Source organism: Mauremys reevesii, linkage group 6 (genome assembly GCF_016161935.1).
Source record: "Mauremys reevesii isolate NIE-2019 linkage group 6, ASM1616193v1, whole genome shotgun sequence".
Taxonomy (NCBI): Eukaryota; Metazoa; Chordata; order Testudines; family Geoemydidae; genus Mauremys; species Mauremys reevesii.
The window spans coordinates 40,225,240-40,243,193 of NC_052628.1; the positions used below are offsets into that span (position 1 = coordinate 40,225,240).

The following is a 17,954-nucleotide window of genomic DNA, read 5'->3' on the forward strand; positions in this document are numbered from 1 at the left end:
CTTTAAATGAGCATGTTCCCTAATTGATCAGCAACGTAACAACGAAACAACGTTAACCGGGACGACTTTAAGTGAGGAGTTAGTGTACCTGGGAATCCTCCTGGTGTAAGAGAATACCTTGGTGGTGAACAGTCTGCACTGCAGTCTAGCTCTATGTCACCATCCTTTCTCACCCCACGATGGGAGATGTGGCTGGGAAATAGGAGACATAGCTGAAGCACCTCTATGCTTCAGCTATTACTGGCTGCCACAATTGCCTCTGGAGGCTGTGGGCAGCTAGGCATATGTTACAACTGTCTTGAGGCTGCTTTAATTTATGCCAAGAACTGTATCAGTTCTTGTCAGGTCTTACAAGCCAAGGGCTATAAAGGAGTCAGCATACAGTCACCTTCATGGAGTGCGAATCACAACTGGAGTCTGGGTCTTTATACAAATCAAACTGTGATTCTAATCTGAGATGTATCTCTGGTAAAAAGACACTCTTGAGGTATAATGCTTATAGTCTCTTCATCGTTCTTAGATGCATTTTTCTTAGGTCCTGTTCTGCAAACTCCATTTGTTAAACATCCAGAGTTTTAGCTCCATTCAAAATTCAGTAGCTCAAAGTAGGTTTAAGCTTTGGGGAGACTTGAAGCAGGAGAGGAAAAGGAGCTTGGGATCAAGACTTTTGAAGTATTGACTTTTTCTTTGTTGATTAGCTAATCTGAAAATGCACGAAGCCCAGGATAACACTGAAAAAATGGCTCCACTCATCATCACCACCACCAGTACTATTTGAGGGAAAGGACGGGTCTTATGGTAAAGAACAGGATTGGGAATCAGGAATTCCTAACTTCATCATCTGCTTACTGTGTGACTTTGGACTCTGCTCAAGTTTCCTCCTGTAATAAATTTCTGCTCAATATATAATATTTGTTGAGAGCCTCCAATGGTAGTTACAGGAATGCTAAGTATGACGCCAGTGCTTAATTTGTAACTGATGCTGCAAACCCAGAGGTGCCAGGCTATGAACTGCCAAGCCTAGAGGTGCCAGGGCTCAGCTGTGGTAAGCCCTAGCAAAAATTGAGCACTGTATGACTCTGATCTTGCCATTGGACTTAAGTGGGTGGGTTTCTGAGCCTATGCAGATCCCTGTTGAAATAAATGCAGCTCTGAATGGGCACAGGAGTCCACCTGTGATAGGATTTGGTCCATATTGTTATTATAGATGGTTCAGTATAGAAACTATGCTTTATAAACAAAGAGAAAATATATTTAAAAAATTGACAAAAAGATGCAGATAGGAATCTAGTGGGAGTTTCAAAAGTGCCTAGATGCCTAACTCCTAGGAATTAAACAGTTTAGGTGCTTTTGACAATCCCACTAAGCACCTATACGCAGCATCTTTAGGCATCAGACCTTTAAAAATCTGGCCCAAAGTTTCTTAACGTTAGTGAATGATACACGCATGATGAGCACTATAGTGTACTTTGCCATATTAAATGGTATTGAATTGGCATTCCAATCACAACAAACTGTTGGTGGCTAATTTGATTATTTTAAAGGGCAACAATCCACCTGAAAAATCCTATTTCCATGGGAATTACTTGTACATATTATTGCTACAAATCATACTTACTACTCTGAAATTAAATATGTTTCTCTATTATTTTGTCTGTTTGCTTTGTATGTAGTGAATTTCAGGGTTCTAGTTGAAAGTGTATGCCCTTGCAAGATTCTGCAAGGAAGTGTGAGGCCCCATTTGTGCAGGAGACTGGTGCAGCCCCAGCACAGGAGTCTGCAGGTGGCTCCAGTATCAACAAAGCTGAAACCCAAGAGGCAGTAGGTAGTAGTGTGCACGGAGACTGTTAAAAAAAACATTTGTGCAGGGATTGATTGGGACGCAAACCTGTAGGAATGGGCCTGAGAACGTTTGGGTCTCGCCAAAAAGGCCTTTCAAGAGAGAGGAATTTTGAAAGGATTTTTAAAAAATATCAGAACACTAACTTTCTATCAGAAAGTTTAATATATTGTACTTGGCCCGTTTATAAATAGTCTAGTTGACAGCGTCCCTTTGGTAAGATCCCAGCCCGTGTTCACAAATGAGCCCCAGATGGTTTGAAAGAACTTGCTGTCTTCAGATACGTTGCATCTTGCGCGGAGGTGCAAGGAGACAGATCTTCTGGCTCTCCCGCCCCTCTTTTCTCCTGTTTAGCTGGTGGTTTCCCCTCCTCCTTCCCTGCCTCGCTCCCTCCTTTCCCCTCGCCTCCCTCCCCCCATTACCTGCCGCTCACGTTGGGCTCTTGGCCCAGGAATCATCCTTGCAGGGCCCACCCACCGCCGTCCTTACCATTGGCTCCGCGGGCTGCCCGTCTCCCCCTTCCCCTGGCCCGGAGGCAGGTTCGCGGGAGCTGCAGTAGGCTCGGCGCGTCTCCGGCTGCCTGGGAGAGGAGCCGCCGCTGGCCCCGACAGCTCGGAGCCGTGGTCCTACGCGCCGCGGCGGCGCCCCAGCAGCGGGGGGCAGGGACTCCCCGGCTCTCGAGCCAACGCGCCATGTAGCCGCTACTGCCCCGGACGGCGCGCGGTGCCCCTGGGGCGGCGGGTGGCTGCTTCCCGGCGGAGCATGTAGGCGCCGGCGGCGGGGGACTGAGCCGGTTCCCCACCGCGGCGGCTCCTGTTTGCTCGCGGCACTTGGCGGCGATGGGGGAGAAAGTTTCGGCCGCTCCAGAGCGGCTGCGGGGCGGCGGCCGGATCGTCTCGTCCTGCTCCAGCTCCTCGGGCTCCTCCTCGGGCTCCTCAACTCTCTCGGAGGAGGGGGACGCCGGCTTGGCCCGGGACGGCCCCGGCGGCTGCTCGGACGCGGGGCGGCAGGCGGCGGTGGCTCCCCGCGGGGCGGAGCGGGAGGAAGCCGGGCGGTGGCGGCAGAGCGAGGAGGCGGCGAGTCCAGGTGGGGGGCAGCAGCAGCAGCTTCGGCCGGAGAGCGACGCGTCGCTGGAGGAACAGGAGGAGGAGGTGCGGTTCGTCCCGGGGAAGGGGCCTGGCCAGGTGTGGGGGGCGGCGGGCAGGGGTGTCGCCCTGAGGTTAAAAGCGCACTCCTCTTCTGCGGGGATTTCCCGGCAGGATCCCGGGTGCAGCGTGGCGGCCCCGGGTCAGTTGGCTGCAGAGATGCTGGAACAATTTGTGTAGCGGGGCTGCTGAGAGCCATTGAACCGAACTGGAAAAACCCTGTATATGATGGGGAGGAGGGGGTGTGTTTGCAGCGTGCTTTGATGGATGCGGGGAGTTGAACTTGCTTCTCTGCTCGTGCCTGCCTCTGAAAGGAGAGCTTGGGCTGAGACTAGCAAACCTTTCCCCAAGCACGTTGTTCACAGGGGTCCTACCCCGGTTCACTTGTTCCACGCAGGATTCTTGTTTGTTCCTTTTGATAAATGTTTATTTTTTTAAAAAGGGGAAAAACTTCCTGATCCCCAGTACTCTCCTTTCTTTCCTCCCTGGAACAATCCAATACGATCTCACCATAATGCTGCTATAAAATGAACTCTTCAGTGTCAAATTGAAATTATGGGTTAGCCCTTAAATGACACTAATCTGCCTGGAAGAGCTAATGCCATATCTTTGTGGATTATGGTGTGGGTTTGTGAAGACAGATCTGTTGGATGAGATATGTATACACATGGGTTTTTAAAATTGATTCATAGCCTATTTTCTAATTATTTTAAAGGCATTTGGACTGTTTTCAGGGTTGGGACTATACCTGTATGCATTGTATAGTGTTTATATGTATTGGAATGCTCTGGTTCCATAGTACTTCCTAATACCTAGTTTGGAATCGTATGGTTTTATATGCTGTCACTGGGCAATCTGTGCTGTCTCTTAGCCTGATGGCTCACAAACTTCTTTTGTTAAGAATTTGTCCACAACATCCTGATGCAGGTTACCTTCTCTCTGACTTCATCCTACACCTTCCTGTGGCTATGGCTGGGAGCCAGGGAGGCTAAGGGTGTATCCAGGGGCGGCTCCAGGCCCCAGCATGCCAAGCGCGTGCTTGGGGCGGCATGCCGCGGGGGGCGCTCTGCCGGTTGCCGGGAGGGCGGCAGGCGGCTCAGGCGGACCTCCCGCAGGTGTGCCTGTGGAGGGTCTGCTGGTCCTGTGGGTTCGGTGGAGCATCCGCAGGCATGCCTGCGGGAGGTCCACCGGAACCGCGGGACCGGCGACCGGCAGAGTGCCCCCTGTAGCGTGCCGCCGTGCTTGGGGCGACGGAATGGCTAGAGCTGCCCCTGGGTGTATCTTCGCTGTTAAGTTAGCTTGAGTTAGCTATGCTCAGGCTCACTCCTGTCGAGGTAGCCTAGCCCATAAGAGCTTAATAATGATCTGACCCGGTATGACCAATGTGGCTGGTGCCAGATGCCTGAGAGAGAATGAACAGAACAATTATCAAGTGATCCGTCCCCTGTTGTCCAATTCCAGCTTCTGGCAGATGGAGGTTTAGGGACATGTAAGGTATGTCTGCACTGCAATTAGACACCCACAGCTGGCCCATGTCAGCTGACTGGGGTTGAGAGGCTGTTGAATTGCAGTGTAGATGTTTGGGCTTGGGCTGGAGTCCAGGCTCTAGGACCCTGTGAGGTGGGAGAGTCCTAGAGCTTGGGCTTCAGCCTGAGTCCTGAACCTCTATGCCGCAATTAAGCAGCCCCTTAGCCCGAGTCCTGCAATCCTGATCCAGCTGAACAGGCCAGCTGTGGGTGTCTAATTGCAGTGTAGACATACCCCAGAGCATAGCGTCGAGTCCCTGGACTCTGGCCATCTTGACCAATTGGTGGACCTATCCTCCATGAACATACCTAGTTCTTTTTTGAACCCTGTTATACTTTTGGCCTTCACAGTATCCTCTGACTGAAGTTAGAGCAGGCACACTGAAATAATGTTGGAGCTGCGGAGTAGCTGGGTACTCACTGCATTACTAACTGAAGTATCAGTAATACTTGAGCTTCAGCCCATAACCCCTAATGAGCTAAGGAGCTCAGGTTTAACGTGCTACTTAACTCAAGCTAGAGATTTTTGTGTGGTGGCAGGGCCACCTGGGGGGAGCAGTGCGGGGGGGGGGGCAAGTGGGGCAATTTGCCCCAGGCCCCCTGCCCCTACGAGAGTTCTTCGGGGGCCTTGGAGCGGGGTCCTTCACTTGCTCCAGGGACCCCGGAAAACTCTTGCGGGGCCTGGGCTCCCGGAGCTGCTTCCGCTCTGGGTCTTTGGCGGCAATTCGGCGGTGGGGGGGGGGTGTCCTTCTGCCCCAGGTCCCGCCGCCAAAGTGCCCCGAAGACCCGCGGCGGGGGGTCCTTCTGCCCTGGGACCCCTGAATCCTCTGGGCAGCCCTGGTGGTTGAGAATTGGTTAAGGGCAGCACTCCAGTTAAAACCTTCAGCTAATGCTGTTAGCACTGTTAACACAATGTTAGCAAGCCCTAAGAGAATTAGGCACAAAACTTCCATTGAAATTCAGTGGAAGATGAGTGTCTAACTGCTGTTCTGGAAACTCCAGTCTTCCCTAAATAATTCTAGGGCAGATCAAAATAAACAAGTGGAGCAATAGCCACAGAGAACATGTTCGAACACCTGCTCCCTCTGCATTAAAGCCAGTTTATCCGCAGGCTGTTTTCTTTTTTGCATGTGTAAGATTTTATCTCCCCTGGCTGCTAGCAGCCATGTACCACTGTTCATGCCAGGTCACTTGCTGTTTGGTTCTGCTCTCCTTTTGCATTTGCTAGCCCACCAGTTTTGCTGTTGTCAGCAGAATTGCTCATGGTTGAATTTCAAAGTGAAGAAACACTTAAAGCGGCATGTTAAGACTTCATTTTCTATGCAGGAATTCACACGTGGAGAAGATAGGGGAGTTCTGAAACCAACTTGCATGCTCACTTGAAGCTTTTCAAAAACCTGGATGTTCATTACAGCTTGCATAGTTGGGGAAGTCCTGCTGATTGGTCTTGTCCCATTAGTTTTATTTTTGTTACTTTTAAATACAGTCAGAGTTTGAAAAGCTTACTGGACTTCTCTCTGATTAGGAAGAGAAGGATGCCAGTGAGGTGCAGAAATAGTGCCTTGGTGGGAAGGTTAGATTTCTTCTCTCCTGCTCCCTCCTCCTCAATCTCAGCTTCAGAGAAAGGAAGTGCTTGAGAGTGATAGTTTTAAGTGCATACCACTGCTAGGAAAACCTGTGAGCAGCAGGAGAGGTAGGATAGCTGTCAGCATACCCAAGAAGACAGTGCTGCCTCAGTTCACACTTTTGTAAAGTTATCTTTATAACCATAACATGAAATTTTAAATTTAAAAATAAAAAACTTTTAAATTCTGTAGTATCTAGTGTCTTAGATTCCCTGCTGGTTGTGAGTAGAACTGTGAATAATTGATTTTTTTTTTGGTAGCTTAGCAGTTATGTGCAGGAAAAAAAAATCGTGTTCAGTTGACCTCGAACTGTAAATTCCAAAAAATTGCAGCAAAAAAGTTGACTTAAAAATACATTTCAGGTTTAAATGAAACATTCATTTAGCTTTGGGGTATTTTTTTTCTTTTAAATATAAAGCAAAGGAAATGAAAGGCTAAAATGGTTAGAGGAGGAGGTAGTGCTGCCCTCCTTATAACTTTTAGCTCTGTGGTTAGGAGGCTCTCTTGGGATGAATTCCCCGTCTGCCCAATGTGGAGCAAGGGTTTGAACTTGAGTTTAAACATTTCTCAGGTGAATGCCCTAACTACTGGGCTACAGAATGTTTTCTCAATCTCTACTCTTGAAACTGTTCCATGGCATATGAATAATTAAGTAACAATTGGAGCAGGGACTTGAATTTGAGTTTCTCCCTTCTCAGGTGAGTGTCCAAACCGCCAGGCTGTCCAGTAACCTGGGGTGTGTGTGTGTGTCAGGCTGTCCTGCTGAAGCTGTTCCACATTGTTTAAAACTCTTGAATAGTCATTGGACCAGAAAGAGGGAGAATGATTCCATAGCCTGGAGCTTCTGTGTGGTTGAAGGGAAAGGAATGAATGCCAGAGAGGCAGGGCTTGCCCCATTTTCTTTTTCACTATGCCTCTCATCTCCTGTGCACTGGCTCTTCTCTCTGCCAGAAAGTGGCTGGGAGCAGAGGATCATTGTTGTTTATAGTTTTTGTTAAACTTATTAAAACAAATGGCACCAAACATCAACAATGAGTAGTCATTTTGTTTCTGAATACTTGTCTATCTTTCAACAAGAAAGAAGTCATGTAGTTTATAGGCGAATCAGTTTTCAGACTTTCACTGAACTGCTGGAGATTGAGCTTACATACAGTGTGAGATAATCATTGAATTTGAAGCTAATTACTATTGATTCTACTACGAGTTCCTGAATCACCTGAATAACTGGGAACACTCCTGCTTGTCAGAGTGCTACAGCAGACTTTCAGCAGGAGTGCTCTACTTCACAGTAAGAATAACTGTTTATTATAATTCTTTCTTTGGCTAAAATGGTTAAAAAAGCTTCTGAAAAAGCCACCTTCTCCCAAATATACAAACCCAGCCCTTGTTACCGTGCTAGATTGAATTTTTACATGAGAAAATTGGTAAACTACCTTTGTAAAGTAAAAAAAATTGTTCTTTGTAAATGAGACTTGGTATTCAGATATCAGTCTGATTTGAGTTCTATTTTTCAAGGTTATTAAAACCCAAAATGACTGGGTTTCTACTGAAAACATAAACTGACTTCTTAGAGTTGCTTATACTCAATAAAATATATTCTTTGGAAACAGCTTTTCCGTCCAATTGTCGTGATTCCTGTATCTTAAGTCCCTTGTTCTGTATAATTAAGGACACAGGAGAAAAACTACTGTACTAAGAAACAGCTCTATCATCTGCTGCTTACTGGTCACCTGAAGATCCACTCCTCTGCTCATGATATTGTAACCCACGTGCTCTATACTGTAGCATTTGACTTAGGCCATATCTACACTAAAAAGTTAGGTGGACCTAGCTATGTTGCTCAGGGGGTGTGAAAAATCCACACCTCAGCAGTGTAATGAAGCAAACCTAACCCCTGCCGTTGACAGTACTAAGTTGATGGAAAAATTCTTCCGGTGACCTAACTACCACTTCTTAGGGAGGTGGATTAACTACAGCGATGGGAGAATCCTTCCCATCACTGTAATGAATGTCTCCGCTGAAGCGTTGCAGCTGTACTGCTGTAATGGTTTGTGTGTAGACATAGCCTTAGTTTTTCCAGGAGGGGAAGAGAAGCTGTGGGGAGGAGACCTGGATCTTAGTTGGATACTCTTTTTGCACTGGTGCAGAGGGCAGGGCAACTCAGCTAGAAAGACCCAGAACAGGGTATGGTAGTTAGTAGATCTGTTCATTAGTTGTTCTGTGGCTGTACAGGAAGTTTTCATTGTGAGCAACCCTCTTGCCAGGTCATACCTTAGTTATCCTCTGAGAGCTGAGCCAGGGGATTGGGGAAAGGTTATAAATAGAGGAGTTAAAAATAGGCCTGTATAGATTGACAGAGGACCAAGCATTGTGTTTGCTTTGAGGGCTGGGTCCCAGTCCCTGTACCACTTTGGATACAGGTGAGTTCTATTTCAGCTTTATTTACTAGGGAAACCCTCCATTAGCATGATATTTGGTCCGCCATATGTGTTTTATGGAACTGCCTGTGGAATTTGTTTTATTAGCACTCTGTTCTAAACTGGGATTCTGTTTTAGAGAGAATAGGGTAGCACTTTGCGAATTCTTGCCTGACTTAGCTGGGCTTATGAGGAGATATGGTACCCTGCAACTGAGAGGACCAGTCCACTATTAATTCCAGGGCTGAGTGGCCGCTAGTTGTGGAGCTCCCCAGACTGTTTGTTTGCGGACAGGGCGCTGAAGTGTTTGAAAGGACCAAGAGGCTGTCATTTCTCAGCTCCAAAGAGTCCAGGTGACACACACTATGTAATACAGTTACCTCTAAAGTCTCAGAAATCATCTCTGAGAAAGGATCAGAGGAAAATGTGTTTTGATGTGTGTGCTAATGTATAAAAATGCTGTGCTGAAACCTTATATTTGAAAATATATATACATAAGAGAAACAAAAGGGGGAAGTCTGTATAAGCTACACCAACTGATTCTTCTATCCAATAGATTTTGTTTAAAAGTTATTCTTAGTATTACAAATGCTAGTTACAACATTTTATACTATTTACAATGTGTTTTGTATGCATTAAATCTTTGTTATACAAGAACTGTATGGTGCTCTCTCTTTGACTGGGAACTATGAACATCCGTTTATCCGGGTTTTACATTCAACAACCCTGAGGTTGAACTTTGTGTAACCTTTTTAGAAAGCACTGCAAGACAGCTCTGGCCTGTGCTTCAGCAAAGGGTTAAGCTGAGGTGCTGGAAGAAGGGAGTGAGGGGGAAGTGAAATAGATTTATACAGAATATTGTCTGAACATCCTCTGCGTCTGTTCCAGTATAAAAATCAGTTGCTTTGAAAATTATTGTGACTTCATGTGAGAGATGTGAACAAGAGTAGATGGATTTCTGGAAAACCAAGATTCTGTCATGAAGCCATTGATATTGTGGAGCAACGCAACCCCTCCCCCCCCGGGGAAAATAGAGTTGTTTGTAAACTGTTTTTTGTAGATTTGTCATCTGGAATGCATAACACTCTAGTAGGTACATACCTGTGTCATTCCAGATTGCCATCTCTTAATGCAGCATTGTTGGCTGTGTCCTTAAATATGAATAATGTACATGTTTTGCTGTGCTGGAGTGTGACAAGTCTTTTTTTAAAAAATATGAATGATCTACTCTGAAGTATTTTCAGTGGAGATGTTACATGATTGACACCAGGGCATATCACTCTTCCCTAACCAAGTGGTGGTATTTTGCCTTTCCTTTATTTCTTCCCCAACTTCCTTAAAAATAAAAACTCCATCTATTACGGACAGGTTCGGTGTCTGGAAGAGACACCAATTATACAGGTCCTTGCATTGTTTTAGTAATGTGTTTTTAGTCTTTGGCACTGATGGAGCATGCACCATTTCAGCGCGTCCTGAACATGTCTTCTGCTCAAAGATGAACTGCATAATTATTGGAAAGTGAATTAAGAGTCATAGATAGAGATGCCACAATGAAATACTATGCTCACTGCTAGGTAGAGCTAGAATTTAACAACAAGATAGTTTTGTGTCAGAAAATGCCGATTCATCAACCTGAACACTTTTTTCCTGGAAAAGGGGCACTTTCAATGAAGCTTTCATTGGGAAGATGTCTCTGGTCCAGGGTATAATTGCTATTCAAAACCAGGGAGATCCACCCTGTAATAGTCATAGTCCAGTGGATATGGCATTCATCCAAGATGCAGATGACACGGGCAAGCCAAGTTCAAGTGCCTGCTCAGCCTTGTTCAGAACACTTGTGAATCTGGATCTTACCCTAACCATGAGGCTATTGGCTACTCCAGTGCGTGAATCTCTTCTGTTTGGAGCTGTTTCAGTCTGTATAAATATTCATAGAATCAGGGAGATCAGGGATGTGAACTTGGTTCTCCCATGTCTCCTTCATCTCGTGTGAGTGCCATAACCACCGGACGGTTGGCTCTGTGGGGTGGGGTGTCTCTCTGTTCTTACACCGACAACTTTGAAATATCTCCGTTTTGTCCCAAAGTGAAATGGGAAACTTCAAAATTGTGAAAATTCTCACAGGATGGGAAAGCCATTTCCCAGCCAGCTCTGCTACTAGGTTTTTGAATATTTTTAATGGGGTTATTTAAAAATGAAAACGTTTTGCTTTGTTATTACCTTCTCAAGTATATAGCACTGTCTCAACATTCATGAAAACCACTCCTTTTCCATTTTGTCCTTAACATTAGAAGTTTTTAGTACTTCCCTTTCTTTGCTGGAGGGTCTCGTCAAGAACTTTGGAGGACTCTTGGTGATGCCACACAAAGACGTAACCTGAGCTTCTCTCCCCTCAGTGGCGTGAGTGCTGAAGAGACTGATTCTTACACTTAAGGCTTTGTCTACACTGGCAAGTGAAAGACACAACTTTTGTCATTCAGAGGTGTTAACCCCCTCTTCTCCTTCTCTTCCCCCCCCCCCCAAAAAGACACAAGTTTTGCTGACAAACGCTGGTGTGAACAGGGCTTTGCTCCTGCCGACAAAGCTAACATCACTTGTTGGGGGTAGAAGTTTTTTGTCGACCAGAGAACTTGCTCCCGCTGACAAACAGCGGCTACACGGCACAGCCGTGTTGCTAAAAGCTGCATAGTATAAACATAGCCTCAGCTGCAGCTCAGTTTACACTTTAATGTGCCAGAATTGTTTAGCTCTTTTCCTTATTTGCTGAAGGACCTTAAGAGGACCTGATATTTCTAGTCTTAAAAACAAGATTTTGAGATAATCTGCCTACATCATAAAGAAGCAATTAAAGGGCCATAAATTTGTTTTTTTATTTGGTGAGCAAGAGGAAATTGTGCTGAGATTACCACTGATGTCCATAGAGCTAGTTTTAGCATTTTTTTTCAGCAGTAATGCAAGTAATCCAACTAAACAGTAATTTTAATAATACTGGGCCTGATCTTGGGACAAGAGCCTGTAACATCTGAGTGATGACTGGGAATTCTTCAGTAATCAATATCATTAATACATAATCTATAGATGGGGCTTCAGCATCCAGCAGTCTTACTAACTATATGAACCTCCACCATAGAATGAGCCATGGAAAAATAGTTTTTCTGGATAACTACAGTTCAGTGTTGCAGGACTCTTGGACAAACCCACAACCCTCTAGATTGTACAAACAAACTACAATTAAAAAAAAACCAACCTCAAACTTTATGAAAAATGTGAACATCTAAATTTAATCTGCTACTAGGGTATGTACATTAGTCCCTGAGTTGGCTGCATGATTGTGTGAAGCTTTTCATTTGCACCCACAACTTTGTTTTTCCATATGTGACAGAATCCAGTCTTACAGCTGGGCTGCTGGTGACCAGGTTGAGAGAGAGGGGTATATGTACTGTCTGCACTCAGTGTGAGACCAGACCTCAATTTGGACTTCAGGGTAGCAGTTTCATGGTTTGACTTCCTGAAACAATACTAACTTGCATCTGGACACTGTCTTTATTCTGAGGATTGCAAAGCACTTAACAAACTCCAGTCAATTCCCCATGCCATGCATGAGAGGAAGGTATTTATCCTGTTTTTACAGATGCAGGAAACAGAAACATGGCAGTTCAGGGACTTGTCCAAGGAAACACAGTGAATTAGAACAAGGAACATAAACAAGGATCTAAATCAGGGGTAGGCAACCTATGGCACGGGTGCTGAAGGCGGCATGCGAGCTGATTTTCAGTGGCACTCACACCGCCTGGGTCCTGGTCACTGGTCCGGGGGGCTCTGCATTTTAATTTAATTTTAAATGAAGCTTCTTAAACATTTTAAAAACCTTATTTACTTTACATACAACAATAGTTTAGTTATATGTTATAGACTTACAGAAAGAGACCTTCTAAAAACATCAAAATGTATTATTGGCACGCAAAACCTTAAATTAGAGTGAATCAATGAAGATGCGGCACAGCACTTCTGAAAGGTTGCTGACCCCTGATCTAAATATTAAGCAATGGTCTTAGGGGTCAGCGCTCTGTAGAATAGAGATGCTCTGATACCATGGTGATGGGCACTGTATAAATTCTAGAATAAAAGACCCAACAGTGAGGAGGGGGTCTAGTGGGGAGGCTCTAGTTCAATTGCAGCAGAACTTGGGCAGGCCCTGCCTTCTCTATTCTGCAAAAGCATAACTGGCATGGAGCAGATGGGGAAATTGGCTTTCTGACAGTGGGAGCTTCACCTCTGCTCCTGCTCAGCCTTTAGCTTTTTTGCAGGCAGAGGCTAGGTTGGAAGATCACTTGCCCACACTGCTGTGAAAGCAAAAATCTCTCTAGTGGCTCTCTGTGAGGAAGGTGGGGAGAGATGTGTACCAAATGTTTTGTTCTGTTTTGGTTCAGCACCTAGCACAATGGGAATCCGGTCCATGATGGGGGCTCCCAGGTGCGATGCTAACACAAATAATAAATATCCTCAAGTGCAGTATTTGCAACTGCTACTGGGATACTCTGCCTAGTTCTGGTGTGCACAATTGAAGAAGAATGTTGATAAACTGGAGTGGGTTCAGAGAAGAGCCACGAGAATAATTAAAGGAGTAGAAAACATGCCTTATAGTGATAGACTCAGAGGAGCTCAATCTATTTAGTTTAACAACGAGAGGGTTAAGGAGGTGACTTTGTTGCAGGTCAGGGAGAAGAGACTTTATTTGATGTTTTAGGTCATTTATAATAGGACAGTAATATTGTTTTAACATATATAGGTACATATCTTAATACAGAATTAATAATATAAGCAACATATTGTATTTTACCATATTTGACCATATTGTTATGTTAACATTATATTTTATTCAAAATTATTTAAACACAACCTTACCATGGGGTGGGTGGGTGGTTGGGTGTGTGTGTGTGTGTGTGTGTGCTTATGTAACCATTCATATTAACTTTTTGGGGGGGGAAGGGGGAGGAAGGTGAATGTTTTATGTGGAATGAAATGGCTGGGGGGGGCAGAGTCTTAGGAGACTAGAACAAAAGGAAAGCTAAGGGGGCTGAAGGGGATGTAATTCAATTATTATCCTCTGTGTATATCCTTCCCGACTATCCTATAAGTGTAGGATTACTGTGTCTATATATCAAAGTATCTCAATGGTTTCAGTATTTCTACTAAATTGGTTTCCCGTGCAAAGTATACTATTTCACGTTTTTTTTTAAAATTTGTCTGGAACTGTTTTCACAAAAGTTGTTAAACCTTCCATTATAAGATACTCTATTAATAGTTTATTCCAGTGAGCTACAGTAGGAATAGTTTCCTGGGCCCACAAATTAAAGATTGCCTTTTTTTGCTATGAAGAGCAAGAATAGGAGTAGTTTTCTTGTTCTTGGTTTGAGTTTTTTTAGCAGGCCAACTACTAATACACTTGTTTAGAACTTTAAGAGAACTTAATCTCTCTAGTATTATTTTTTTATTTCTTTCAGGATTATTTTCCGGACATTTCTACTACCCAGCAGTTCAATCTCCTATATATGAGAGAGAGCCAGGCTGTCTTGCATTTCATAAGATATCTGGGGCAATATTATGTATTTTATTATGTAGTGTGACAGGGTCAGGCCAGATGGCTACAGGAGAGTGTTTGAAGGCAGATATATTAGTCCCAGATTAAGTAGATCCCTTTTCCTTGGGTAAGGTAATGGGCAGTTCCAGAACAAGCAGGAACTTGCTGGAACCAACTAAGGCAGGCAGGCTAATTAGGACACCTGGAGCCAATTAAGAAGAAACTGCTAGAATCAATTAGTACAGGCTGGCTAATCAGGGCACTAGTTTGTAGCGTGCATGTGAGGAGCTGGGAGCAAGAGGCACGAGGAGCTGAAAGTGAGAAGGCAAATTGCTGGGGGACTGAGGAGTACAAGCATTATCAGACACCAGGAGAAAGGTCCTGTGGTGAGGATAAAGAAGATGTTGGGAGGAGGCCATGGGGAAGTAACCCAGGGAGTTGTAGCTGTCACGCAGCTGTACCAGGAGGCACTCTAGACAGCTACAGTCCATAGAGCCCTGGTCTGGAACCTGGAGTAAAGGGCGGGCCTGGATTTCCCTCAGACCTCCCAACTCCTGATCAGACACAAGAGGAATTGACCTGGACTGTGGCTTCTACCAGAGGGGAAGGTCTCTGTGCTGTTTCCTGACCCACATGGTGAATCTCTGAGGCGAGCAAATCCGCCAATAAGCGCAGGACCCACAAAGGTAGAGGAGGAACTTTGTCACAGTAGAGATAGAGAAACATGCGTTCTGTAAATTAAAAAGTACTGAAAGTGTACTACTTGGTTAGTATTTCAGCCAATATTTATTGTCTATACTATCTCATTCCATTCTTTTGCTGTTACTTCTGTAAGCAGAGTCAGGATGAGCCCCACCCTGACATCTGGTGGTAAATTATGGGGAGTGCGGAAAGTGTTGCATTGGTATTTCGGTTATTTGCATGGGCACTCCCACCCCACTTAGCATACCGCAAAGCAGCATGGGATGGTTATTTTCACAGCTGTGGGAGCCCCAATTTCGTTGTTATTGGGGCAGGAGGAATGAAATGTTGTCACCCTGATTGGGTAAATGGGGAACTACAAAATTGTCTTGTGATGGGGGGTTTCATTGTCAGCTGGATAGCGCTTGCTAGATGGGGCACATGGGTTCCAAAACCCATTGAAAAAAAAGAGGCTGGGGACAAGTATCTGTATTTGGTGGTGCAGGCTCTTTGTGTGAGTCAGAAGCACCAGTTCCACCTGAGCTTCTCTCCACTGTGGAATGTCAGAGTTAACTTTTGATTCCCTTAAGAATCTAGATGCAGGTTACTGAGCTGAATTTGCTGGTACTGGGGCTCCCCTACTATGAGCTGAAATCACTGAAGAGCTGGACTTGCTGAGCTGGACTTGCTGAGCTGAGAACACTGTGCTGATGAGTGGGGGAGCCTGAAGCAATACTGGCAGAGCAGAGTGGAGCAGTTTGTGCAGCCACTGGGTGAGTGGAGCTGAGCAGCTCGTGAGGACGGCTGGAGCGGATCACAGGACAGCTGGTGGACCAGAGCAGCTGGCAGAGTGGAGCAGCCCACAGAGTAAGCGGAGCTGAGCTGTTTGCGGGGACGACTAGTGGAAGCAGAACCCCATGAAGAGGCAGGGCAGTTGGCCCCGAACCACGTAAGGTGCCCCTTTCTACCCAGGCTGGGGAGGGGGACCTCTGCAAAGAGACTCTTGAACTCTGGGCTGCCTGACCCGGGACAGAGACTTTTGAATTGTGGGACTTTTGGGACTGTGGGTGATTTAGGGGGGTTGCTGGACTCAAGGGCCCAGAGAGAAGGACACGGCCCAAGTTGCTGGGGTGGGTCTTTGCTCACGGTTTGACCTATGAACTCCAGTTGAGGTATTTTCCAAATTTCATGCTTGTTGTTGTTTATCTTATGTAATTAAACCTTTTCTGCTACACCAAGAGTCTGTGCTTGCGAGAGGGGAAGTATTGCCTCCTTGAGGCGCCCAGGGGTGTGTGTAAGATTTTCCCAGGTCACTGGGTGGGGGCTCGAGCTGGTCTGCATTACGTTGTGGGGAAGGGACCCCTAGGTATTGAACCTGGCCCTTGCTGCTATTGTTTCAGCCTGGCAGAGGGGTTACACTTCAAATTGACAGTCTACGCTCAATAGCTTTTTGTGGCTTATCCTCTAGTCATGAGATTAATATGTTCTAGACATAATTTTGTTTGCTGAAACTTCAAGCCTTCTTACAAAGTTTACTAATACATATACCTTTGTTGGTTCCTTTTTTATCTGAAAGTGTTCATTGAAAAAGTAAGCAATCTGTATAAATTCATATTGTATATTTTAAAAAATATATCAGCTATATCTGTTTTAGGGGTTGTCCATCTGTAAAGAAATCTTTCCACTTTTTCCTAGTGATAGTTGCCTCAACACCTAAAAACTTCTTTATTCAGTCCAGTTTTAAAAGCAGTGCCACTTTTTATTTTTTATATTCTGAGATCTCTTCTTTTTGTTTGGTGAGATACGGGATTAAGGGGTGACTTGATCACTATTTGTAAGTACCTACATGGGGAACAAATATTTCATAATGGGTTCTTCAGTCTAGTAGACAAACGTATAACAAGATCCAGTGGCTGGAAGTAGAAGCTAGACAAGTTCAGGCTAGAAATAAAGCATACATTTTTAACAGGTTAATTAATCATTGAAACAATTTACCAAGAGTTGTGGTGGATTCTCCATCATTGGCAATTTTTAAATCAAGATTGTATTTTGTTTAAAAGATATATGCTCTAGGTCAAACAAGAATTAATTCTGAGAAGTTCTGTGGTATGTATTATGCAGGAAGTCGGCCTATATGATTACAGTTGTCTTTTCTGGTTTTAGAATCTATTCAGAGATCATGAGTCAGGCCTCAAAATGAATTTAAAAATAAAATTGGGTTCTTTTTGTTAGTTGTCTGGATTTTGAGCATTTAAGGGTCATGTTTTCCAACTCTTCTTCGCCACCATGAAGGCTACACCTTTTATTTTTAATTTTTTTTTTTTTAATAAATGGAAGTTTTCATGACTTCAGAAGCTGGGGCTTTAGCAAATATACTAAATGTTCTGTGACTTGTGATACAGTCAGAAAAGCTGACAGCTGGGTGCATGGGGGAGTGATGGGGAGACAATGAGAAGATGGGGAGGAGTGGACTGGGGAGACTAATCCCCCAAAATTGCAGGACTGCGAGGAGGGAAAATGGGTGAAAAAAATCTCCATCTAAAATGAGGCCATTTACTTTTAAGTTTTTTAGTTTGTTTGAGCTACTGATCCCAACTATCAGAGTTTTTAAATATCTAGCTGAAAGAAATTCTCCCATAAAATTCTTACATAAAACCTGCCCTCTGCACTTTGAAATAATCTAATGATAGCCTACTCGAACAGAGACCCAAATAAAACTAAGGCTCCCCTCTATCCTATAAACCCTTGACGGGGTTACACTTTGTGTGCTATTTCCACAAAGCCTACCCATGTCTTTTAAGAGGCCTAAGCCTGATTTTGTGACCTGGTAACAAAACTGTTACGGTCCATCCATATTTTAAATGGTAAGCATGTCTTAACCAGGAACTCCTTAGCACAGTTATTTGCAGTGCAGATATGGATGAAGGTTTTGAATATAGAAAGGATTAAATCTTGAAAGGCGCTACTCAGAAGTTGGCATACACAGTGTGCCTTGATTAATTCACGTTTTAATTTAGAAGTAACTTTGCAGAGAGGAAGAAACACACAAAAGTGTTTGCAGAAATGATTAAATATAGATGGAAGTAGCTGAACGTGGGGTTAACTCATGCAATCCACAGCAGGGATGATGCATTCTCCG

The 17,954-nt window shown here is 44.6% G+C and overlaps 1 protein-coding gene across 4 annotated transcripts in view; it reads left to right on the forward strand.

Moving 5' to 3' along the window:
- The first annotated feature begins 2,190 nt into the window (after nucleotides 1-2,190).
- MAST4 (microtubule associated serine/threonine kinase family member 4) overlaps nucleotides 2,191-17,954 on the forward strand; it is a 419,070-nt gene continuing 403,306 nt past the window's right edge. For 3 of the 4 annotated variants that reach the window (XM_039543759.1, XM_039543760.1, XM_039543761.1), the window contains exon 1: nucleotides 2,191-2,991. In XM_039543759.1, coding sequence (XP_039399693.1) covers nucleotides 2,680-2,991 — 312 coding nt within the window. In that variant the 5' untranslated portion in view covers nucleotides 2,191-2,679. Of the gene's footprint in view, nucleotides 2,992-3,106; nucleotides 3,128-17,954 lie in introns of those variants that run through there. The other variant, XM_039543762.1, reaches the window with a different exon arrangement.